The sequence below is a fragment of the Elephas maximus genome, chromosome 1, assembly GCF_024166365.1.
Source record: "Elephas maximus indicus isolate mEleMax1 chromosome 1, mEleMax1 primary haplotype, whole genome shotgun sequence".
Classification (NCBI taxonomy): domain Eukaryota; kingdom Metazoa; phylum Chordata; class Mammalia; order Proboscidea; family Elephantidae; genus Elephas; species Elephas maximus.
Genome location: NC_064819.1, coordinates 54,474,772 through 54,501,973, shown reverse-complemented (window position 1 = coordinate 54,501,973; position 27,202 = coordinate 54,474,772). Strand labels below are relative to the sequence as shown.

The 27,202-nt window shown below is 42.0% G+C and overlaps 1 protein-coding gene across 1 annotated transcript in view; it reads left to right on the top strand.

Moving 5' to 3' along the window:
- Window positions 1-27,202, top strand: part of ELOVL2 (ELOVL fatty acid elongase 2) — a 90,666-nt gene that overhangs the window by 53,940 nt on the left and 9,524 nt on the right. The window contains exons 2-5 of the mRNA XM_049883604.1: window positions 10,837-10,900; window positions 18,435-18,622; window positions 21,703-21,780; window positions 26,942-27,113. Coding sequence (XP_049739561.1) covers window positions 10,837-10,900; window positions 18,435-18,622; window positions 21,703-21,780; window positions 26,942-27,113 — 502 coding nt within the window. The remainder of the gene's footprint in view (window positions 1-10,836; window positions 10,901-18,434; window positions 18,623-21,702; window positions 21,781-26,941; window positions 27,114-27,202) is intronic.

Sequence of the window (27,202 nt, the reverse complement as noted above, 5' to 3'; positions counted from 1 at the left end):
CATGAAGGATATCCTTTAGCATATGTTGTACTGCTGTTCCACTGGCTACAGAGCCTCTCACTGCTGCATATGTGAAAAGTCCTTATTTCACCCTCAATTTTGCAGAATATTTTCACTGTATATAGGATTTTAGGTTTACAGGGTTTAGTTTTTTTTTTTTTTCTTTAAGCATTTGAAAGATATCATTTCTCTGCCTTTTAGTCTCTATTTTTTCTGAGAAGTCAGCAATTATTTTCATCAGTGTTTCTCCGTACAAAATGTTTCTTACCCTTCCCCCCCTTTAAATAATTTACCTTTATCTTTGGTTTTCAGCAATTTGCCTGTGACATGCCTAACTGCACACATTTAAAGCATACAGTTTGATAAGCTTTGACGTATGTATGCACCTGTCAGACCATCACTGCAATCAAAATAGTGAACATATCCATTACCCCTAAAAGTTCCCTCGTGCCCCTTTGTAAGTCCCTCCCTGTCTGCTCCCTGCCTTTGCAGTCCCAGGCAACCACTTATCTGCTTTTCCACCACTTATATTTTCTGTAACTATATATAAACTTGTACTTTCTAGAATTTTATATAAATATAATCATATATAGTATGTACTCTTTGGAGAATCTGGCTTCTTTCATGCATCATCATAATTTTGAGTGTCATCCATCTTGTGTGTATCAGTAGTTCATTTCTTTATTTTGCCGAGTAGTATTTCATTATATGGCTATACCACAATGTGTTTATCCTTTCACCTGTTGATAGACATTTGGGTTGTTTCCAGTTTTAGCTATTAAAAATAAAGCTGCTGTGAACATTTCTGTTGAAGTCATTGCAGGGACATATGCATATGCTTTCGTTTCTTCTGGGTAAATACCTAGAAATGAAGTGGCTCAATCAGGTCTCTGCCGTACTCAGGCAAGTGTTACAAAGCTCTTTTAGCTCTGCCAATACATACCCCAAGGCACCCCACTCTGCCAGTAAGCCTCTGCCCACAGGTGCTCAGCTGTCTAGCTTCATGAGTCGGCAAACTTAGCTCCAACAAGTGCCCAGAGGCACCTCACTCTGCCAGTAAGCCTCCTGCTGGAAGGCACTCAGCTTTCTTATGCCATGGGCTGGGAAGCCCACCGTGCTGTCCCCTGCTGATCTCTCCTGCTGCTGTTTCTCTGCCACCACTTCTCACCATCTCCCAGTGTTAAACAGCTCTACCTCTGTCTTACATGTTACAGCTCCTCTCTCTCTCTCTGTCTCAGTGTCTCCCTTTAAGCCTAGAGGGATGGCAAAACTGACCAATCCCCTCATTAAGGTTCCATATACCTCATTTTGCATAGTCTCACCAAGTCATTTAATGGGAGTTACAAAAACTGTGCCTAGGAGGGCCATGTTAAGTAATTCACTGCATCACAGGCCACCCCCTGGCTCTTTCTAGCCATTGACCCTTTCATACTTGAAGGATTAACTTCCCTCTCCCAATCATTTTACTAGTTTAAAACAGTCATTAACAATTAGTCCTTCAGTAGGGCAGAGTTCTCAGGGTGAGGTTATTCAGGTACCAGTCATTCAGGTCTGCTGCAGGTGTCCATGTGATCTGTTCAGGTTCTCCAAACGTTGTCTTATCCTCACCTTTCCTGGTGTCTGATAAAGTTTAACTGAGAGAAGATTACTCCCTTGCTCTGAGCCTCATGAGTGTCAGTATAGCAAAATCTTTAAAAGACTTTTGGTTCAGCCACTACACTCCAGTCCAGCAGTTATCTCCCCCTTAGTCCACTCTTTCACAGTTACGGCTTCTATAATTACAGATTTTACAATCACATTTAACCCTTAACAATCAGTACTCACAACTGAATCATATAATTCTATCAACATTTTCCTCAACCCTCTCTTCCTCAGACCCATCAAGAATGAAGCAATCTATTCATTGGGGATCCTCCCTTGTCCCCCTCATTTTGAGTGTAAGCACACCCACAAAAGCATGTAAGCAATTTCATGCCTTTATCTTCCCCTGTTTTAGATAGCCAGTGTTTAAATTGCCCATACCAATCAAACCAGTTCTCTCAGAACCTTCTGTTCCAGTTGGAACTTTGAGCATCTGTATCTATAAGTAAAGTCCTGTGCAGAACAAGCCATCAAATTACAACACTCTACATCAGTGCACGATGTCAAACACCTTTCTCTTCATTTGGTTGGCTTCTGGTCAGCTCATCCCTGGCCATCCAAGCTAGGTCTCAGTGGGTACCAGCTATAGACTCGGGAGTTCACACACACCTCCCTGCACTTCAAACCAGCCAGCTCCATCTTTTATCCCTAGCCCCTGTGGTCTCGGTCAGCAGGCACCACCCGTAAGCTCAGGAATCCACACAACTCCCTGCACTTTTGGCCAGCCAGCCCTTTCTCTCTCACTCTCATCCCAGGTCTTTGTGGGCTAGGCCGACAGTGGTAACTGGAACATGCCCAAAATAAGCCCGTCTCTTCATTCCTTTTTTTTTTTTTTCTTCATTGCTGCACTTTCCCCACTTCCACTCATTGAGTAGACCCAGGTGGTCACCCAAGGCGAACATACCAGACTGTCTACTTACCAGCTGCCTTTAAACTCCAGGCCTGGAAGAGTGTTCTGATGGGCACTGACTTTTCCTGCCTCAGTGCACCCAAAGGCAAACAGCTTGTTTGCTGGAAATTGAAAAAGCAAAACAGTCTTTTTTTTTTTTTTTTAACTGTAGGTCTCTCTTTCAAATGCACATCTTCTGTTCTCTCAGCAGTTCTGGGTAGGTCTGCATGTCTTTGCAAATAGAAAATTCCCAGACCTGGAAGGGTTAGGGTGGGGCTCAGGTAAACACAGGACAACTGCATTGAAGTAAACAACCTGTGTTTTCCTCAGGCAAACCCTACTTCCCTGTTTAGCATATCCAATCAAGTATTGGCTCAAGGTGGAGTTACATGCTCTCTGTAATCTATAGTACCCAATATTCATTTCTATCATACATTACATTTGTTTTACAACCACTAGGTAATAGAAACATTCATTATCCTTGTTATTGTTCTTGTTAGGTGCCATCAAGTCAGGTCGATTCTGACTCATAGTGACCCTATGTTCAACAGAATGAAATACTGTGCCTGGTCCTTCACTGTCCTCACAATCTTTGCTATGTTTGGGCCCATTGTTGCAGTCACTATCAATCCATCTTGTTGAGGGTCTTCCTCTTTTTCACTGACCATCTACTTTACCAAGTGTTTTAGTTATCTAGTGCTGCTATAATAGAAACAGCACAAGTGAGTGACTTTAACAAAGAGAAGTTTATTTTCTCCCAGTCTAGTAGGCCAGAAGTCCAAATTCAGGGCATTAGCTCCAGGGAAAGGCTTTCTCTGTCAGTCGGCTCTGGAGTAAGGTCTTTCTCATCAATCTTCCCCTGGACTAAGAGCTTCTCCACACAGGAACCCTAGGTCCAAAGGACACGCTCTGCTCCCAGCACTGCGTTCTTGGCAGTAAGAGGTCTCCCATCTCTCCTTGCTTCTCTCTTTTATATCTCAAAAGAGATTGTCTCAAGACACAATCCAATCTTGTAGGTTGAGTCCTGCGCATTAACATAACTGCTGCCTATCCCACCTTATTAACATCATAGAGGTAGAATTTACAACACATAGGAAAATCACATCAGATGACAAAATGGTAGACAATCACACAATACTGGGAATCATAGCCTAGCCAAATTGATACACATATTTTTGGGGGACACAATTCAATCCATGATGGTAAGCATGATGTCCTTCTCCAGGGAATCGTCCCACCTGATAACATATCCAAAATATGTGAGAAAGGTCTCACCATCCTCACTTCTAAAGACCATTATGGCTGTACTTCTTCTAAGACAGATTTGTTTATTCTTCTGGCAGTCTGTGGTATATTTTTTGTTCTTCGCCAACACCATAATTCAAAGGCATCAATTCTTCTTCAGTCTTCCTGATTCATTGTCCAGCTTTCACATGCATATGAGGTGATTGAAAATACCATGGCTTGGGTCAGGCACACTTGAGTCCTCAAAGTGACATCTTTGCTTTTTAACAGTTTAGAGAGGCCTTTGCAGCAGATTTGCCCAATGCAGTGCATCCTGTGATTTCTTGACTGCTGCTTCCATGGCTGTTGATGGTGGATCCAAGTAAAATGAAATCCTTGACAACTTCAATCTTTTCTCTTTATCATGATGTTGCTTATTGATCCAGTTATGAGGATTTTTGTTGGCGTGTAATCCATACTGAAGGCTATAGTCTTTGACCTTCATCAGTAAGTGCTTCAAGCCCTTGTCATTTTCAGCAAGTAAGGTTGTGTCATCTGCATATCAACTGTTAATGAGTCTTAATATAGCCTGTCTTCTCAGATTATTTGCTCAGCATACAGATTAAATAAGTGTGGTGAAAGGATACAACCCTGACGCAAACCGTTTCTGACTTTAAACCATGCAGCATCCCCTTGTTCTATTTGAACAGTTGTCTCTTGGTCTATGTACAGGTTCCTCATGAGCACAATTAAGTGTTCTGGAATTCCTTTTCTTTGCAGTGTTATCCATAATTTGTTATGATCCACGTAGTTGAATGTCTTTACATAGTCAATAAAACACTGGTAAACATCTTTTTTTTTTTTTTTTTTAACATCTTACTCTGTCTTAGTTGGAAGCTCTGCTGAATCTTCTCCATCGTGAGTGACCTTTCTGGTATTCGAAATACTGGTGACATAGCTTCCAACATCATAGCAATACACAGGCCACCACAGAATGACAAACTTGACAGATGAGTGGTGGTCAATGTCCATAGTACTTTGAACTGTACACATAATCCTAAACATATAACCCTTTTTTAAACACTCCAGTTTCATCTTCTCCACTCCTTGACTGTCTTTTCGTCCATATGCATATGACCTCATGCTTCTGGCTGGGCTGAACCAGAAGACCTTGACCCCCTATCAGTCATCCCATTTAACTGGCCTGGCCCTTGCCCCGAGCCACTCCTGATGTGGCTTTCTACGCTCAGCTGTAGCATAACATCTCTTTTTCCTTTCAGCCATTACAAATAAGAACCAAAGTAACCATCTAAGAATCAAAAGTTTCACTTCCCAAGCCCCTTCATTCTTTCACTTCCTAAGTCTCATGCTTCCATGAACCTGGAGCCATTGCAACAAATCCCACTCCTGACTAAAAAAAAAAAAAAAAAAATTTTTTTTTTCCAACTGTAAAAATGGTACAGCAGGGGCATCTGACCTCATCTAACTTCACAAGGAGGAAGGAGAATCAAGATAACAGCCTAAGGCTGATTGCTATGAGGTGGAGGTCAGACATGCCTCCACCCTCCAACCTTTTTACCAATTCTCATCCCAACCATCCCTCACATAGCACTCCCTACTTCTCTGCTGAGCTTGATAATTTGTTGCAATGTCCACACAAAATTCACAGACAATACACATGATTATGGGGTTTATTAGGGAAGTAAGAGGTTACAATTCAGGTTCAGGAAAGCTCAGGATACAGTTCTTCCATCAGGACAGCCTCTTCTCAGCCATGCCTGCAGGCAGGACTCTCTCTGGCCCTCGGTCCCTCAGCCCCTTGGCCAGGCTTCTACCCTGCTTGGGCAAGTGTTACAAAGCTCTTTTAGCTCTGCCAGTAAGTGTCCTGAGGCACCCCAGTCCGCCAGTAAGATCAGCCCAAAGGCACTTGACTCTAGCTACCTGGATCAGCAAACCTAGCTCCCCAAGTGCCCAAAGGCACCCTACTCCGCCCGCAAGCCTCCTGCCCAAAGGCACTCAGCTTTCTCTCTCCATGGGCCAGGAACCCCACTGTGCCATCTATTGCTAGTCTCTTGGTTCTGCTGCTGCCATTTCTCTGCCACTGTTTGTCTCCTGGTGTTACAGCTCTCCCTCTGTCTTCTGTGCTGCAGCCCCTATTCTCTCTCTGTGTCTCCCTTTAATGCTAGCAGGATGGCAAAACTGGCCAATCCCCTCATTAGCATAGTCCCACCCAGTCATTTAGTGGGAGTTAAAAAGACTATGGCTGTTGTCGTTGGGTGCCGTTGAGTTGGTTCTGACTCACAGCAACACTATAGGACAGAGTAGAACCACCCCATAGGGTTTCCAAGGAGCGGCTGGTAGATTTGAATTGCCGACATTTTGGTTAGCAGCCAAGCTCTTAATCACTACACCACCAGAGTTCCAAGACTAGGGCTAGAAGGGTCATATTAAATAATTCACTGCACCATGGTAGGTTTATGTTTACATTTTTAACCAAACTGCCAAAGTGTTTTCCAGAATGGTTGTACCAGCTCTGATAGGTTATCAGGGATACACAGATAAGGCCCTCTTAGCTTCCAATTTTTGCATCCTCCAACAGTTGCTACACATAGCCACCAAATTGAATCCGAAGCCAGGGAACATGGACTTTATTATGTGAGCAAGGATAACTCACTAAAGCTGTCCAGGATGTGGGCTCAGGGTTGTTTGGGCAGAGACTTGTATGCCCTGGGGAACCTGGAGCATAGTTTGGGAGGTAGAAATTGTGGCCATGGGTAGGCATGTTCCCTTGGCTGGAAGAAATTTTTTTTCCTCTATGGCGGGGTATGGCTACAGGAGGACTAGAGTGGAGCCCTCTGAAGTGTGGAGTTCAGAACAACAGCTGCTCTTGCCAGATCTAAGGGCACCTTCTAATCTGTCCAAATTCTAACCATCTTTAAAAATGCATTTGATAACTATGAGCCCAAGAGACAGAAAGGGCCACAGGAACTAGAGACTTACATCATCCTGAGACCAGAAGAACTAGATGGTGCCCGGCTACAACCGATGACTGCCCTGACAGGGAACACAACAGAGAACTCCTGAGGGAGCAGGAAAACAGTGGGATGCAGACCCCAAATTCTCATAAAAAGACCAGACTTAATGGTCTGACTGAGACTGGAAGAATCCCGGCAGTCATGGTCCCCAAACCTTCTGTTGGCCCAGGACAGGAACCATTCCCGAAGACACCTCATCAGATATGGAAGGGACTGGACAATGGGTTGGAGAGATGCTGATGAAGAGTGAGCTACTTGTATCAGGTGGACACTTGAGACTGTGTTGGCATCTCCTGTCTGGCGGGGAGATGGGAGGGTAGAGAGGGTTAGAAACTGGCAAAACGGTCACGAAAAGAGAGACCGCAAGGAGGGAGCAGGCTGACTCATTAGGGGGAGAGTAAATGGGAGTATGTAGTAAGGTGCATATAAGCTTATATGTGACAGACTGACTTGATTTGTAAACTTTCACTTAAAAAAAAAAAAAGCACAATAAAAATTATAAAAAAAAAAATTCATCTGAGGTCCACACTCCTATGATGTCGTCCATCATTGTGGCAGTTTTGTATATCTCCTTCCTCGCAGTTGTATGCTATTTACCTTTCTCTACTTACATGTCTCACTTTCCCCATTTGTCTACAAGCCTTTGAGTCAAACACTCTGTCACTTTTTTCTTCATATTTACAACCAAGTATTATGTATACAATAGCTGTTTAAAAACGTTGGTTGAGTAACTGAAATGGCTGCATGATGTTTGTCGGTTGTTCTTAGCTTGTAGGCTATGGTTTTAGTCTGGAGAAATTTTCCAGCATGCTTTTTACATTTACACATATAGAACCTAGTGTACAGCTGTTACTTCCCAGAGCCGTGCTCTCTCATCCTGTGCTAAGTTTTCATTTTCAGTTGGGAAGCCTAGTACTACCAAGCTCTCTGTACTTATTAATCCAGTGTAAGTCTTGGTTTATTCATCTGATTTCATCACATTATCTTTTAAGACTACATCCTTGCTAACTATATTAAATAACTGAGACATAGGAAGATAGTTTTTTATCAGTTTTTTTTCCCCCAGCATTGGCTTTATTCATCTTATCATACAGATCACTAGAGACCCTGGCCATAAAAGTTCCCCAGGTGAGCCCTGCCTTAATGTATTTGTATATGCTGATTCTTCCTGGAATCTTCTTTCCTCCTCCATCCAGACAACCTCCTAGACTCTTTAAAACTCAGCAACAGCATCAGATAAGCCTCTAAATTAAAGTTCCTTCCTCAGTACTCTGTAAATCTCTCTCATAATACTTAAGACACTGGTACCATAATTATTTATTGTCTATTATGCTCTCTGGAATCCCTGGGTGGTGCAAACGGTTAACATGCTCAGCTGCTAACTGAAAGGTTGATGGTTCAAGTCCACCCAGAGGTGCCTTAGAAGAAATGCCTGGTGATGTACTTTTCAGCCACTGAAAACCCTATGGAGCACAGTTCTACTCTGACACACATGGGGTGGACATGAATCAGAATTGACTCAATGGCAACTGGTTTAGTTATGCTCTCTAGACTGCAAACTATGTGAAGATAAGTTCCATGTCTCATTTGACTTTGTGTTTCAGTGTCTAATGTGCTGGCACAGGTAATGCTGAAATAATTTGTCAGTGAACCAATAAATAAATGAATGAAAGAATGGAATGCCCCTTCTTGCTTCTCGCTGTTCATTCTCAGCTCTGCATATATTCCTCCCTCTTAAATATCCTTTGCTCTCCTACCTTTCTTTTGTTTCTACTCTTCTTGCACTGTAAGTTTCTGCAAGATTATAGAAGTAATACAAGCTTTGTGACCTTTAATTGGAGTTTTCTTAGCTCTACAGATGTTGGAAAATGGGTTTTGAACCTTAACAAACAAACCAAAAAAGTGTAAACATTTGTGGGTAGATGTGGCAATGGAAGGACGATTTCATTGGTTGACAGTGGGCACCTCTGTAAGGTTAACATTTTTTGCTGCAGCAACACAGATCATACTCTGCCACGCTGAGATGTTAGTAATGACCTTTCTCAAGTCCAGCGGTCTCCGGCAAAGTCCTGTATAGAAACCAAAGACAGAATCACTGTTTAAAAACTTCAGGCTTGGCTTAGCCCAGATACTTTATAAAGATATGAAATAATGAAAATAAAGTCCCCAATGCACTGGCCAGAAGTAGTAAGTGCTAATCAATGTTCTGGAAACCCTGGTGGCATAGTGGTTAAGAGCTCAGCTGCTAACCAAAAGGTCAGCAGTTCGAATCCACTAGCCGCACGTTGCAAACTGTGGGGCAGTTCTACTCTGTCCTATAGGGTACTATGAGTCAGAATCGACTTGACAGCAGCGGGTTTGATTTTCGTTTTTTTAATCAATGTTGGAGCCCTGGTGGCACAATGGTTAAGAGCTTGGCTGCTAACCAAAAAGCCAGCAGTTCGAATTCATTAGCTGCTCCTTGGAAACCCTATGGGGTAGTTCAACTTTGTCCTATAGGGTCACTAGGAGTCAGAATCAACTCGACGGCAATGGGTTTGGGTTTTTGGTTTTCAGTCCCCATCCTCCTTCCCAAGCAGAATGTCCAGAGACCCTTGTTTCCTTGAAATTTATCCCAGGATGACAGTGAGGAAGCAGTAATAGGTCTCAGTGGTATGTGCCAGTCACTAAACGAGCAGATTCTCTTCAGATAGCAGTAAATTAATTCTCCTTTTTGGCACTTCCATTTGCTTTGAGACTGAGAGGGTTTTGGTGTCTTGCCTGCACTCCGGGTCTTGAATATAGAGCATGTTGTTTATGAGCGTCCGGGGGACCATCATCTGCAGCTCACATATAGCCAGGGACCAATCCGCGGTCCCAAGAGCGTCATTAGATCCTTTCCCAGGAATCCTGGGTCGCGCTTTGTCTTCTCCTCCTTTTGCTGAAGGAGATGCTCCAGACCTGGAGCCTAAAGGGGTCTTCGTAGCAGGAGTGTAGAAATCCTTAGCAGGTATTTTGAGCAATGTAATAGCTGACCAGCACAAATAGGAGCTAAACCAAGAGGCAGCACCTACCTTATCAACTTAAAGATTCTTAACAGCAAGTTTCCACTCTAGCCTGAATTCAATTAAAATAATAATCTGGCAACCCAAGTGATACTATTTACTGTAATATTAAGTCTTTGTTAATGTATAAAAGATATTTTGAAAACAAAACATAAAGGCAATAGAAAAAACACCTGTAGTGCTCAATTTTCCTCACTTGAAGTCCTTTTTAAAGCTTTAGATTGAGCTTTTTGAAATACATTTCAGGTTAAGTGCTATGGCCGCTAACCAAGGGCCAGCAGTTCAGATCCTCCAGGCGCTCCTTGGAAACTATGGGGCAGTTCTACTCTGTCCTGTAGGGTCACTATGAGCCGGAATCAACTCGACGGCAATGGGTGGGTTTTTTTTTGGTTTCAGCTGAATTGTCATTTGAAATACACAACTCCTGTTTATTGGAACAATAGAAGTTGCTTATGGAACAGCTTATGCTCTAAACATTTTATAAGTTAGTGGAATTAAGGTCAATAACAATTTAATAGGAGCCCTGGTGGTACAGTGCATCCCACCACCCTTGGGCCCTAGGGCCCTGGCTGGGAAACTGGGTCAACCAGCTCTTTGAAACCACCAGCTGCTCCTTAGAAATCCTATGGAGCAGTTCGACTGTCTTCTATAAACCAAAAAAAATGTCCTATAGGGTCACTTTAAGTCAGACTCCAAGACAGTGGGTTTTTTTGTTTTGTTTTGTTTTGTTTTGTTTTTTAACCTTTGCATGTTTAAATGCATCAAGCCTATTTTCCAGGACTCTTCTTGCCTAAGGAAATGAAAGAGCAGTCATTTCCTTGCAAACCCTTTCAGGCTTGTGAAAGGTGAGGCCACCTTTATCTGTCCATTTCCTTTACATCTTTGTAGTCAAAAGTCCTTGGAGCAGGGACCTTTGGAGGTTCTGTCAACTACATGCTGTTGTTGCTTTATTTTGAGAGTTTTCCAAAAACTTACTTAAATCGTTTTTTCTTTATCTTTTAAGGAACAACTAAAGGCTGTTGATGGTGAAATCAATGCTTTTTTGGACTATATGTTTGGACCTCGAGGTAAGTGAGCTACTTGAGAGCTTAAGGTGGAAGGAAAACAAGAATACATTTAGTTACAGAGAGGCTTATGTAATTTCTGATGTCTTGAAAATACCATGGTACTTAGCCTTTAGAAACTTAAGTTTCCTCACCTTTGATGTACTTTTCCCAGAACATATGGAAGGCCCCCTAATTCTCCTGCCCACCCTCTCCTGGGATTAAAGAAGTTCTGTGGAGCAGGAAGCAGGAAGGGAATGAACTACAGTACTTTCCTCTGGCTACTAAAGCCAGGCTGTAGCTTTCCTTGTAATTATTTCTCTTCTTTCTTTTCCTCTCTCCACCACCCATTCACCCACCTTCCTCACCATCCGTCACATCTCTGCCTTTATCTATCTAGTTAAATGCCCGCTGAAGATGTGCGAGCTTCTCTGCCCAGGGCCATTGGGGTCAGTTTAGGAGCTGCTCAGTCATTCCTCCATCGCCAGCCCCTGACACTGCTGCAGTGGCCCCCTAACTAGTCTCCCCTCCTGTCATCATTTATTAACCATCAGCCAAAATCATATTTTGGAAACTGAAATCATGTGTGGCACTCTAGCGTAAAACTCACTGGTGCCTGTCCGATGCCCTAAGATAAAAACCAAACTTCCTGTCATGGATTACATAGGCCTGTTTACATACCCGTGTGTTACTGAGCCCCGTCCGTTCTCTACAACTCAGCTCTTCCTCACTTACTTTGACGTGGCCGCTCTAGACGTCTTTTAGCACCTCAAATGTGTTAAGATTCTTTTCTGTGCTGTTCCTATGCCTGGAATTCCTCCCTAATATCTCCTGCTGCACCCTACCCCCCACATGGTTACCTCCTTCTCATACTTCAGGTATCGGCTTAACTATTACCTTCTGAGATAGGCTTTCCGTGATCTAAAGCAGGCCTCTCATTATTCTCTACCTCAACGTCTGTTTATTTTCTTCATGTAGTTCATTATTGTAGTTATCTCATTCTCCTGTGAGCTCAGGAACCATGACCATTTTGCTCACCATTTTATCACAGTCTTAGGAACATATTAAAAAAAAAAGAAAAACAAAAGTTGCTGTCAGTTTGACTCCAACTCATGGTGACCCTGTGTGTGTCAGAGAAGAACTACAACCTAGGATTTTCAGTGGCTGATTTTTTGTAAGTAGATGGCCAGGTCTTTCTTCAGAGGCACCTCTGGGTAAACTTGAACCTTCAACCTTTTGGTTAGCAGCTGAGTGTGTTAACCATTTGTACCACCCATGTTGTTGTTAGGTGCCGTTGAGTCAGTTCCAACTCATAGCAACCCCATGCACAACAATGAAACACCGCCCAGTCCTGCGCCATCCTCACAATCATTGTTATGCTTGAGCTCATTGTTGCAGCCATTGTGTCAATCCACCTCGTTGAGGGTCTTCCTCTTTTCCGTTGACCCTGTGCTCTGCCAAGCATGATGTCCTTCTCCAGGGACTGATCCCTCCTGACAACATGTCCAAAGTATGTAAGACGCAGTCTCGCCATCCTTGCTTCTAAGAAGCATCCTGGTTGTACTTCTTCTAAGACAGATTGGTTCATTCTTTTCGCAGTTCATGGTATATTCAATATTCTTCGCCAACACCACAATTCAAAGGCCTCAATTCTTCTCTGGTCTTCCTTATCATTTTCCAGCTTTCACATGCATACGATGTGATTGAAAACACCATGGCCTGGGTCAGACGCACCTTAGTCTTCAAGGTGACATCTTTGCTCTTCAACACTTTAAAGAGTTCCTTTTTTTTTTTTTGGAGCAGATTTACCCAATGCAACACGTCTTTTGATTTCTTGACTGCTGCTTCCGTGGCTGTTGATTGTGGATCCAAGTAAAATGAAATCCTTCACAACTTCAATCTTTTCTCCACATCATGATGTTGCTCATTGGTCCAGTTGTGAGGATTTTTGTTTTCTTTATGTTGAGGTGCAATCCAGACTGAAGGCTGTGGTCTTTGATCTTCATTAGTAAGTGCTTCAAGTCCTCTTCACTTTCAGCAAGCAAGGTTGTGTCATCTGCATAACTCAGGTTGTTAATGAGTCTTTCTCCAATCCTGATGCCCCGTTCTTCTTCATATAGTCCAGCTTCTCATATTATTTGCTCAGCATACAGATTGAATAGGTACGGTGAAAGAATACAACCCTGACGCACACCTTTCCTGACTTTAAACCACTCAGTATCCCCTTGTTCTGTCCGAACAACTGCCTCATGATCTATGTAAAGGTTCCTCATGAGCACACTTAAGTGTTCTGGAATTCCCATTCTTCGCAGTGTTATCCGTAGTTTGTTACGATCCACACAGTCGAATGCCTTTGCAAAGTCAATTAAACACAGGTAAACGTCCTTGTGGTATTCTCTGCTTTCAGCCAGGATCCATCTGACATCAGCTATGATATCCCTGGTTCCGCGTCCTCTTCTGAAACCGGCCTGAATTTCTGGCAGTTCCTTGTCGATATACTGCTGCAGCTGTTTTTGAATGATCTTCAGCAAAATTTTGCTTGCGTGTGATATTAATGATATTGTTCTATAATTTCCACATTTGGTTGGATCACCTTTCTTGGGAATAGGCATAAATATGGATCTCTTCCAGGCAGTTGGCCAGGAAGCTGTCTTCCATATTTCTTGGCATAGACGAGTAAACACCTCCAGTGCTGCATCGGTTGGTCGAAACATCTCAATTGATATTCCATCAATTCCTGGAGCCTTGTTTTTCGCCAATGCTTTCAGAGTAGCTTGGACTTCCTTCCTTCAGTTCCTGATCATACGCCACCTATTCAAATGGTTGAATATCGACCAATTCTTTTTGGTATAATGACTCTGTGTATTCCTTCCATCTTCTTTTGATGCTTCCTGCGTCGTTTAATATTTTCCCCATGGAATCCTTCACTGTGGCAACTGGAGGCTTGAATTTTTTCTTCAGTTCTTTCAGCTTGAGAAATGCCGAGCGTGTTCTTCCCTTTTGGTTTTCCATCTCCAGCTCTTTGCACATGTCATTATAATACTTTACTTTGTCTTCTCGAGAGGCCCTTTGAAATCTTCTGTTCAGTTCTTTTACTTCATCAATTCTTCCTTTTGCTTTAGCTGCTCGATGCTCAAGAGCAAGTTTCAGAGTCTTCTCTGACATTCATCTTGGTCTTTTCTTTCTTTGCTGTCTTTCAGTGACCTCTTGCTTTCTTCATGGATGATGTCCTTGATGTCATTCCATAGCTCGTCTGGTCTTTGGTCACTAGTGTTCAATGCTTCAAATCTGTTCTTCAGATGGTCTCTAAATTCAGGTGGGATATACTCAAGGTCATATTTTGGCTCTCATGGACTTGCTCTGATTTTCTTCAGTTTCAGCTTGAACTTGGGTATGAGCAATTGATGGTCTGTTCCACAGTCAGCCCCTGGCCTTGCTCTGACTGGTGATATTGAGCTTTTCCACCGTCTCTTTGCACAGATGTAGTTAATTTGATTTCTGTGTGTTCCATCTGGCAAGATGCATGTGTATAGTTGCCGTCTATGTTGGTGAAAAAGGGTATTTGCAGTGAAGAAGTCGTTGGTTTAGCAAAATTCTATCATTAAATCTCTGGCATTGTTTCTGTCACCAAGGCCATATTTTCCAACTACTGATCCTTCGTCCTTGTTTTCAACTTTCACATTCCAATCGCCAGTAATTATCAATACATCTTGATTGCATGTTCAATCAGTTTCAAACTGCAGCAGCTGATATAAGTCTTCTATTCATCTTTGGCCCTAGTGGTTGGTGCATAAATTTGAATAAGAGTCGTATTAACTGGTCTTCCTTGTAGGCATATGGATATTATCCTATCACGGACAGCATTGTACTTCAAGATAAACCTTGAAATGTTCTTTTTAACGATGAATGCAACACCATTCCTCTTCGAGTTATCATTCCCAGCATAGTAGACTATATGATTGCCTGATTCAAAATGGCCAATACCAGTCCATTTCAGCTCGCTAATGCCTAGGATATCGATGTTTATGCATTCCATTTCATTTTTGACAATTTCCAATTTTCCTGGATTCATATTTCATACATTCAGGTTCCGATTATTAATGGGTGTTTCCAGCTGTTTCTTCTCATTTTGAGTCATGCCGCATCAGCAAATGAAGGTCCCGGAAGCTTTACTCCATCCACGTCATTAAGGTCGACTCTACTTTGAGGAGGCAGCTCTTCCCCAGTCATGTTTTGAGTGTCTTCCAACCTGGGGGGCTCATCTTCCAGCACTTTATCAGTCAGTGTTCCACTGCTATTCATAAGGTTTTCACTGGCTAATGCTTTTCAGAAGTAGACTGCCGGGTCCTTCATCCTAGTCTGTCTTAGTCTGGAAGCTCAGCTGAAACCTGTCCTCCATGGGTGACCCTGCTGGTATCTGAATACCGGTGGCATAGCTTCCGGCATCACAGCAACACGCAAGCCCCCATGGTATGACAAACTGACAGACGCATGGCGGGGTACCACCCATATATCTTACAAATAAATGAACAGATTCTAGACCACATGTCTCATTTTACTTTGAGCCTAGCTGGTTCACAAAAGTGTGCAAAATCCGTAATTCTTTTCAGGTTATTTCCTAATCACTATGAAAACCTTGGTGGTTAGAGCTACGGCTGCTGACCAAAAGGTTGGCAGTTCAAATCCACCAGGCTCTCCTTGGAAACTGTGTGGGGCACTTCTACTCTGTGCTGTAGGGTCGCTATGAGTCAGAATTGACTCGACAGCAATGGCTTTGGTTTTTTTTGTTGTTGTTGTTGGTTTGTCGAGTGTGATGTTGTGAATGAGTTTTTCCTGTTTCTCAGAATCATCAAACAGACTCGCATAGAGACTTAGGGTCGTGGAGACCATTCTCCAGTTTCAAGACAGGCTCCATAAACTATTCCAAGTGAATGGTTTTTTTTTAATATAGTTTTAATATAACGATGCTCAGTAATGATAAAGTTTATTTTTTTTAAATACTTCCACATAGCTTTTTTGTTTTTTTCATTTTATTGTCATGATGTTCTGGGAAGTAGACAGAGATTACTTTGGTAATCTATGCTAATATTTTCTCTACCTTATAAGCTCTAGTGGGTAGGAAAGAGAATGGCCTGGTGTAGCAGGCATCACCCTGTAACTTAGGCATGCAGGATACATGGAGGAACTGTCATTTCTTTGTGAATTTGGCTTTCCATTAGAGAGTTAAACAACAATATCTCTAAGCTGAGTTCAGACTGAACTTTGCCATCAGTAAGGTCATGTGAGATCTGGAATTATGCAGATATGGGATCAATTAACGATGGGATTGTAGTTGTTTACTCAGCTGGTCGTTTTTGTGGAAGTTTCCTTGTAGGAAGAAGATTGTAAAATTGACAGTTAATAACCAAATCAGAGGACCTCCTCAGTGACAGGATTTCTAGCACCTAGGCCAGGAATCATTCTCTCCTTCTTAAAAGTGAGAAAAGTAAACCTCTAGGTGGCTGCCAATGTTTTCTGATTTTACCTATGTGATACTAGAACCATCAAGGGATATTGTTCTGGGCACATGCCTGACACACAGGCAGAGCAAACAATTTTCAAATCCCAAAGATAAGTGTCATTGCAAGTATTTGCTCCCATATTATGGATGGAACAATTCTGATCGTCCTTGACAACTGCAGCCAACATTTACAGGTCCATGACAAAAGAAAAAGAAAAGCTTATGTGTTGTATTGGTTTTACAACATGCTCTTGACTCCATTTAACGAATGTTTCCTCTCACCTCGGTGCCAAGTAGGTATGTCATAAGCGAGACAGACGAAACATAAGACCTAATCTCTGTGTCCTGGCGTGTACACTCTAGTTGAGGAGGTAAAGCTGACACATCTGAAACTGCTGGGAAGCAGTTAAGCACGAAACCATGTGTATGAGCTTCCCAGGGCTGCTGTAACAACGTACCACAAACTGGGTGGCTCAAAACAACAGATATTTATTCTCTCACAATTCTGTAAGATTCTGTGAGAGAATCTGTTTCATGCCTCTCTTCTAGCTTCTGGTGGTTGCTGGCACTCCTTGACATGTAGGGGCAATGCTCTAACCTCTGCCTGTGTTTTCATATGGTGTTCTAGAACTTTCTATGTCCTGTCTTATAAAGACAGCAGTCATGGGATTTGGGGCCCACCCTAAGCCAGCATAACCTCATCTCAACTTGCTCACATCTGTAAAGACCCAATTTCCAAACAAGGCATGTTCACATGTACTAGGGCTTAGGGCTTCAGCATATCTTTTAGGGGAACACAATTCAACCCACAACATCATCAAAATAACATCAAAATACAGACTGAACACAATTGTTATTTTGTGTTTACCTTTATTTACCTTTTTATTACCAAGTTATTTAATTTTTATTCTCTGTGGCTCAGGGTTTCTCACATGTAAACTGGGGGTAATAATAAATGAAACCCACTGCCATCAAGTCAATTCTGACTCATAGTGACCCTGTAGGACAGAGCAGAATCGCCCCTTAGAGTTTCCAAGGCTGTAAACTTTTACGGCTGCCACATCTTTCTCCCGCAGAGCAGCTGGTAGGTTCGAACCGCCAACCTTTCAGTTAGCAGCTGAGCGCCTTAACCACTGTGCCACCAGGGCTCCTTGGGATAATACTATCACCTATATAACAGGGTTGCTTTGAGAATTAAATAAGTTAACACATGGAAAAAGCTTTAGAACAGGTCCTGGCACAGTGCTCAGTAAATGTTAGTTATAATAAAGTGTAAAATGGCCATTTTTATTTTGCTATGCAAATGAGGAGCTGTAGTTATGAAGGAGCAGTAGAAAGTGGCTCCCTTCAGAAGGTGGGGTCTTCATCTGGGCGTTAAAGGATGAGATTGGTTTGAGGATGGACATACAGAGACTGACACATGTTTATGACAAGTGCATAGCTGGATGTATGACCTGTCCTACCTGTGAATCACATGAGTGAAGACAGGCCCTCCGTTCTCACCTTTCCATCTCTGCCACAAACAGAAGAACTTTACAGTGTCAGCGACTGGACAGGTAAAACATGAGAAGACACTTTTCTTGTAGAAGTGGCGCGCCATCTGTAGGGCGGTGCAGTTTAAAGAGAGACTGCTGGTAGACAGGGCAGGCTAGCTCAAGAAGACAGACTGAGACTGCTGTGGGAGTGCCGAGGAGAACAAGAAAAGAGCGTCAGAGCAGCTACTTACTTCATATGAACTCAGTTAGAATGAACACAGTAACTGTTCCAAAGTAGACCTTCAAGACCTGTCATTTCCCACCTTTTATTTCTTTCCTTGTCTGTGTTCCGTCAAGCCCTGTTTGCTCCACAAAACCTTCCTTAATTATCCCAGCGGCCCCCCGCCCCCAACACCATTGTTCTTCCTCTGAACTCCTACAACCTAAACCCAGTTTACTTAATGATGTGCCATATTTGTTCCTGTTGTGTTTGGTACGTACAAATAAAATACACGTGACGGTATTTTACAGACTGAACACAATTGTTATTATTCAGGATTTTCACGACTGTGTTTCTTTTCAGATTCTCGAGTCAGAGGATGGTTCATGTTGGACTCTTACCTACCTACCCTTTTGCTTACTGTCATGTACCTGCTTTCCATATGGTTGGGCAACAGATACATGAAGAACAGACCTGCTCTTTCTCTCAGGGGTATCCTCACCTTGTATAACCTTGGAATCACACTTCTCTCTGTATATATGCTGGCAGAGGTTAGTGTTTATGTGGCTCCAAGCCAGTAACTGGGCAACTCTTAGGAGTAAGTGAATTTAGCATACCTGAACTATCCAAGGTTGCTATCAAAACCATTCAAGACCTCAAGGACTTGTTTCATTGTTTGGTTTTATGCCTTCAGGAAGCCTGGAAGACCTTATCTCTAACTTGAATTTCCTCTGAGATGTTTAGTCTTTTTCATTGTAATTTAGAATTACAATTGAGATCAGAAAGGGCCTTTAAAGATCCTGTGTTACAGTTCTCTCCTTGTACAGATTATGACAGTGAGCCTTGGAAATGTTACACATTTGCCTGAGAATAGACAGCTGTTTAGTAACAGTAATTTTTAAATTGACTTAAACATTAGACACAGTTAGTTTGACTAAAATGCAAATATATGTCCCCTTAAAGTAGATCCCTGTATCTTTGGACCACCATGGCAATGGCAGAGCGGTTTCTCAGGACTGAGCTCGGGAGGTCTGAGTGGCATTGCAGCTTGGCTCTAGCCGCCCACGTGACATCATGTACTTCCCATCCTTTGTAAGGCACCAAGCCCAAGTAATTTTACGACAAAGTAACAATTGCCCTGCCTATAAAACCAAAGGTATTTTACTGTAATACAGCAGAAATCTAAACATGTTAAATGAGCCTCTGCTAGCAAAGAAAGAGAATGAGAGCAGGAGAGAGACAAAGAGAACAAAAACCTACCAGAATCTTTCTTAGGGAAAAGTTAAAATAAAATCGTTCCTACAAGGTATAAGTGTCTGTTAATGGCACAAGTATAAACTCTCTTCCTGGTATACTTGAATTCTAAAAGAAAATCAATCCTTACCTTAAAATGTAGGTTCTCTCACCTATAAAGTTTATTTTGTGAATTATTCTAATATGCACCATTCCAATAGTAGATAATAGACATTGCCTTAAAAGAATGTGCTGAAACTCTGATAATGGGATTTTAGGCCTTGTCAGAGTGCAGGAGATGGAATTTGGGGTCAGGAAAGCCATGCTGGAAGGATGATTTTTATTTTAAGTTCTCTAGAAGGCGAATTTTAGTTCACTCCCTCCTAAGTCAACTTGCAAGATAGATAGCAATTTACAGGGTTAATTTCCATATACAGCGAAGGAAAAGACACTCTTCCCTGCCTTGTTGTCAGAAGTAGCAGCTGCATGAGAGGAGCCAGCCTGAAGGTATATCTGCCTCAGCACCTCTAATACCCAGCTGGTATTCCTTCAGTGTTGTGGACACAGAATTTGAGTTACAGCTCTGTCACTCTGTCTGTAGTTAAGTGGATCACTCTGGCTGCTACCCACACTATCAAGAATGAGCTGGGAGCAAGGATGGAAGCAAACCGGTCTAGTTGGGAGAGAATTCCAGTACTGCAGGCACAGATGGTAGTGGCTTGGATTAGATGGTAGAGACAGGGACAGGCTGGTGGATATATTTTGGAGTGATTTAGGCCACATCTCTTGAAGGCTATTTATTTCCTACTCTTCAACACATAGATTGGATGATTTATGCACATCAGCCCGGCTATGGGATTAGGGGTGGTCCAGGGTGAGACAGGCAGGGCCTCCCTTAGCTTCATGCTTAATTCTGCCCTTCAGTTACTAAACTGTCAAGTTGTTCTGCAGAGGTGCCACAGAGATGGAGACGGCTGGGACACACCTGACTAAAGCAGGAAATGCTGCAGGGAGACCAAGGACCTGCCCTGTCTCCATGCTCAGGGGTTCCTCTGCCTCTGTATTTTCAGCATACAAAGTAGAGACTAGAGCCCCTTACTCCAGAACTGCAGCCCGGCCATAAAGGTTTTTAATTCATTTTTCTGCAGAAAGTTCAACAGCTTTCTTATTTTGAAAAAATACACTAACACTCAAAAATTTACATAGATTTGAGGGTATTCCTAGGTACCCCCCTAGCCTGCAGTGGTTCCCACTGGAGAACCCAGAGTTTAAGGCTCCTCAGGGAAGTGGGGGATGACTTGGTTTGTAATAGGGCCCATTAGGAAAATGCATGCTTTTTTTTCCTACTAGATTAGTTCATTCTGATTATCTTCAATTATGATGTTAACTGAAAGGTGCCTTTGTTAGAAGGAAAAAGAAATAGATCAGGACAGTGGAGGGAATACTCACAAGGGTTCTAGAATACTGTAAATGGTATTTTTCAGTTGATTTCTTTTTCATGTTTAACTAACACCCGTCTGTCACTGCTCTGTGTATGCACTTTAGCAGAGCTCTACTTTATACATCTGACAGACAGCAGAAAATAGTGGGCTTTTTGCACATAGTACCTGATGGCAATCAACGCCAAATGCCTTATTCTCTAGAATTTTAAGTTCCTACAATAACAATGAGAAAGAAGGGAGAAGAGTACTTTCGTATTTTTTCATAGAATAAAATGTTCATCTTCTCATGATACTGTGGATAGATAGAATGCTAGATGAGGAATCAGAAGGTCTAAACCCTAGTCATTGTTCTACCATTTTCTAACCATCTTGAGAAAATCATTTACTCCTCAAATGTGTATTGAGGGCTTACTGTGTGCCAGGCATTGGGCGAGGAGCTATAGGTACAAAGATGATAAAAAAAAAAAAGGCACGGATTTTAGAGAGCTTTTTGGTTTTTAAGAGTAAAGGGGAAATGAGTGTTTAGTTATCAAGCAAAAAATACAATGAAGGAACGTAGTTTAGGAACCTTTCTGAGCCCTGATTTTTATATGTATAAAATGGCAATAAATACCTGTTTCATAAAATTGAGATGATCAAATAAGATATTTATATATTATAAGCCAATATAAAATATTACTCAAATTTTAGTGTCATTTCTGCACATTTCTTTACATTCAATTAATTCTGCACTATATTTATGTAAACATGCATTACTTAAGGAGAATAACTGTTGATTTCAGTTCAGCAGCAAGAATTAGATCCTTTGATACTATGTGTTTGAAGACAGGATCAAGTCAAATTCTGGGAGGGTTCTGTTCAAACCTTGAGTAGATGCGGATCAGAAACATGAACGGGAGATTCGATTTGTGTCCAAATCCTTGTGTTGATTTCTTCCTTTCTTGTTTCCTGGGCAGCTCATTCTCTCCAGCTGGGAAGGAGGCTACAACTTACAGTGCCAGGATCTTACCAGTGCAGGGGACGCTGACATCCGGGTGAGCCATTAGCAGCAACCCTGATAACCGGTTCTCACTGGGAAGGGGAGAAGGCTTTCTCCTTCCAGATAGGAGCAGGGAGCTGGGATTGGATAAGAAGGGGTTCCTGCTCTAACTGAAATGATTGATACCAAAAATGGGTTTTCCAGACGTCCATCTTTAGGCAGCAGACTGGATAAACCATGGCTCTACAAAGTGGAATGAAGAAGATCTCTACAAGATCTATAAGAAGCATTGTTTCAACTGACTTTAAAGGAGTATTTGACTGGACATCCCCCCTAGTGGGCTATATCTTAACATTCAGTAATTTTTTGTTGCTATCGTTAATAATAATATGGGTATTGCTTTTTTGAGACTGTTACAGGTACACTGTAAGATAAAGTAAGTATATAGTATTGTTAATCTCATTCAGAATTCATATTTGAAACACAGAAGAAAAGATACAGCACTTAAACATAAAGAAGTTAATGAAGGAGGGGAAATCACTAACTAGGTAGTAGACAAGTGTTAACTTTGGTGAAGGGAAAGACAACACACAGTGTAGGGGAAGTCAGCCCAACTTGACCAAGGCAAAGCCATAGAAGGTTCCTAGACACATCGAAACACCTTGAGTTACTGGGTCTGAGGGCTGGGGACCATGGTCTCAGGAGATATCTAGGTCAGTTTGCGCAACAGGTCATAAAAGAAAATGTTCTACATCCTACTTTGGTAAGTGCCTCTGGGGTTTTAAAAGCTTGAGAGTGGCCGTCTAAAATATATCTATTGGTTCCATCACATTCGGAGCAAAGGAGAATGAAAAAAACCAAAGACACAGGGAAAATATTAGTCCAAAGGACTTATGGACCACATGAGCCACAGCCTCCACCAGCCTGAACCCAGAAGAACTAGATGGTGCCTGGCTACCACCACCAACCACTCTGACAGGAACCACAATAGAGGGTTCTGGACAGAGCGGGAGAAGAATGTAGAACAAAAATCAAATTCACAAAAAAAGACCAGACTTACTGGTCTGACAGAAGACTGGAAGAACCACCAAGACTCTAGTCACCGGACCCCCTGCTAACTCAGAACTGAAGCAAACTCCTGAAGTCCACCTTTCAGCCAAAGATTAGATAGGCTTATAAAGCAAATAATAACAGACGTGAGGAACGTGCTTCTTAGTTTAACCAAGTATAGAAGACCGGATGGGCAACACCTGCCCAAAAGCAAAGACGAGAAAGCAGGAAAGGACAGGAACCCTGGCTGAATGGACACGGGGAACCCCGGGTGTAAAGGGAAAGGGGAAGGGCTGACACATTGCAGGGATTGCAGCCAACTCACAAAATAATTTGTGTATGAATTTTTTAATGAAAAGTTTATTTGCGCTATAAACTTTCACCTAAAACACAATAAAATTAGAAAAAAAAAGTGGATAAACTGTGATGCATCCATACAGTGGAGATTTTTCAGCAGTAGAAAGACATGAGCTATCCAGCCACAGAAAGACATGGAACAACCTTAAGTGCGGACTGTGAAGTGAAAGAAGCCAGTCTGAAAAGGCTACATCGCTATGTTCCGACTATAGGACTTTCTGGAAAAGTCAAAACTGTAGAGAAAGTAAAAAGATTAGTGGTTGCCAGGAGTGGGGGAGAGGGGGTAGGGATGAACAGGTGGCGCATGGGATTTTTAAGGCGGTGAAACGCTCCTGTATGACACTGTAATGGTGCATACACAGGGAATGAACTCTGATGTGAACTGTGGGCTTTAGGTAATCACAGTGTGTCAGCACGGGTTCATCAGTTGTGGCAGGTATACCACACTAATGCAGGATGGTAACAGGGAAACTGTGAGGGGGGTAGAGGGAGCCTATGGGAGCTCGCTGTACTAGCTACCCAGTGGTCTACAAACCTAAAATTGCTTGAAAAAATAGTCTATTAGTAATAAGCAAAACAAAAATAAAGAAGTTAAACTAAAACCCTGTAATTGAAAGTTCAAATGGAAAATATTAGAATTAACTTTATTCTTTCTTAAAAACAAAAAACTTACTTTGAAACTATCCACAGAATAGGTCTGCTTAGTCAGTGGTAACCCAGTGGCAATGAGCAATGAAAACCCAGATTGTGGTCTCTAAATATAATTTTATACCAGAAGGAATTCAAAGTTCTTTAGAGAATTTGGTGGATTCTGGGCTTGGGACAGGAAATGTGTAAGATGAGCCAGGACATCTTGTGCCAGAAAGCAAGGAAGCTATCCAAGACTTCTAGGGTCATGACCCAGAGAGGACTCCCAGTGGAGAAAGGCAGGAAAATTGGAGTATCAAAAAGAATAGTGACTAGAATGGGTTGAAACATATTAAATATATAAAAAGCCATGAATTTAAAATGATACTGAAAGAATCTCATCACCTTTTAATGATTTCTAGGGTACTAAAGCATTATTCTAAAAAATAAAAACAAAGGGGAAGAATTAAACGTTTATCTCGCTTTTCATATGTGAATTTCAAAGTAACCAAATGTATGAAGAGGGAGAGTCCTTCTCTACAGAAGAGAATGCCCCCCAAGAAATGAGTAAGCCACAGGAGAATTAGAAAAGCCCATTTTGCAACTCCTAGTGAAACAATGGATCTAGGCAGCAGTCATCTGTAAGCGATAAAACTGTTGGGTAGAAGCTGATTGGAGAGTTCACAAGGCTTGGTTAGGCTGCTAACACCTGGAACTCACTGTTCAAGCTTCGTATTAAAGCAGAACCACTAGGATTTATGTAACTCCTGATGTGGCGCAACACGAAGCACACAGCACCACCTCTGAAATGTTCTTGCCAAAAAATATTAAACCTGAATCTAACTGCTGCTGCTGTTGTTAGCTGCTGTCAAATCGATTTTGACTCATGGCAACCCCATGTAACAGAGTAGAGCTGCCCCATAAGATTTCCCAAGCTGTAATCTTTACAGGAGCAGATTGCCAAGTCTTTCTTCTCTGGAGCTGCTGGGCACGTTCGGAACCTCCAGCCTTTTGGTTAGCAGCCCAACGCTTAATTGTTGCGCCGCCAAACCGAAAGAAACCCATTGCCGACAAGTCAGTTCCGACACAAAGTGACCCTGTAGGACAGAGAACTGCCCCACAAGGTTTTCAAGGCTGTAATCTTTATGGAAGCTGACTGCCACATCTGTCTCCTGCAGAGCCGAGTGCTTTAACCAGTGCACCACCAAACCCAAGATCCTTAACCTCACTGCTATTACAGTAAATGTGGGGGTTAGAGAAGCAAGTTAAATGACACTGCAAAGAAACCATCATCCAAATCCCTAATACTCCAATTCTAGACAGTTGATCTAGTTTCTCCCAGAAATAAAAGATGTGAAAAAAGCAGGAGGAAGGAGAGGGTACTGTTACTGGTTAAAAGAGACTTAGGACTCTGAATTGGCAAGTATTATATATATCTTACCACAATAAAAAAAAATTTATAAAAAAGACTTAAGCAAATGCAAGGTGACTTTGTTTGGATCCTGATTTAAACAAGTCAGTTATAAAAAGACATTTTCAAGACACTCAGGGAAATTTGAACATGGCCTGGGTTATTAGATGATGTTAATGAATCATTAATTTTATTAGGCAAGATAATGGCATTTTAGCTATGTTAAAACAACAAAAATGTTTCCTGATCAGAAATATTTTTATGTGAAATAATATGGTACCTTGGATTTGCTTATAATACTGTACGTTCCTCCCCTCTCCAAAAAACAGTGGTAGGAAATAGGATTGATGAGACTAGATTGGAATATTACTAAATTTTTTTAAAGTTCAGAGGTACATACCACAGGGTTTCAAACAGGTGAATGTTTGAAAAGTTCCATAAAAAACATGGGTTATTACTAAGAGAGATGGTAGAAACCTTTTTTATTAAAATCCTTATTAAGGTGTACATTTTTAAAAAGGTATAATACAAATAAAGTAAGATATATATAGATTTCTGTATACCTGGTGTATTTATAATCCATTATCACAGACCAGCACACTTGGGTTACCATACAGTTCTCTAAAGGTCATTATTGTGATTGATTGATTGATTGATTGGTTAATGCTTTTGAAGGATAATTATTCCATCAAACATTGATGGATACTTCACACGACACCTTATGATTATCTGCTTGGGAGGCAGACAGTAGACCTTTGTACTGTAATTTCAGGTATGAGTCAGGATCCACGTGCGCGGCACCTAACAACAACAACATTATATAATGTCTCCAAAAGCATCTTTTCAGTGTTTGTGCCAAAAACACAGCGCCTTTAACTGAAGAAGTGTTTCCGTGTAGATGAGACTGTAGGAGGGACTTAGAAGGGAAATGAGGTGCTAATCATGACCGACCACTGTTAGGGATGAAGATCATCTGGACGTTTAATCTTGCCATCCAAGGAAGATATATAAAAGAAGAACTCAGACTCCTTGGTTAGTATAATGCTTACAGATAACACATAGATAATAGGTACGTGGTAGTAGAGAAAAATCACAGTTGAGTGTAACGAACAGTTATGGTCTCCTGTTCAGCGCTGAGCAGTGAGCAAAGGTAGGAGACAGTCTCTGCCTTTCCGTGACGCTGTCTTTGGGAGGGGCAGATCCATGGCACTGACTACACTGTAGTATGGCTGTTGACAATGGGTGCATAGTTAACTTGGGAACACAAATGAAGAAGCAGTTGAACGAGTTAGGTAAAACTCCAGAGAAAGGGTATAAAAGGATGGCTGGCAATTCGCCAGACATGAAGTGGGAAAGGACTGTTGGACATGGAGAGAAAGGGCAACAGGTGCACGAGGAAGCGTACACAGGCCATCCCACTAGCACTCAGGATACGTTGGCGGTGTGCTCAGAGAATCATGGTGGAAATATCAGCCAGCACAGGACAGTGAAATGCCACGTACTCAAGCAAGTCATCAAGACTTAGTTCTGTAGATGCGGAAGATTAACTGGATCAGATAGGTATTTGAGAAAGGTAACTCATCCTTCGTTACAGTGGGGTGGATTGCCCCCAGTAAGGAGACCAGTGGCAGAGAGAGCAGGGAAGAGGCTTTTCCAGTATCAGGAGCAAGTGCACACCAGCAAGGCACAGGTGGAGATCGAAACACAGAGGGACGGGCACGCGGAACATCTTTATTTATCACTTTTTTTTTTCTTTTTAAAATTCTTATAGGTAGCCAAAGTGTTATGGTGGTACTACTTCTCCAAGTTAATAGAGTTCCTGGACACAATTTTCTTTGTTTTGCGGAAAAAAACCAGTCAGATAACTTTTCTCCACGTATATCACCATGCCTCTATGTTTAACATCTGGTGGTGTGTCCTGAACTGGATACCTTGTGGACAAAGTAAGTGACTGTGTTACTTTTCCAGTCTCCTGTGGAACATCATGTGGAGATCTTGTGTATGTCTCTGTGTGATCCACCAGAGCAGTGGC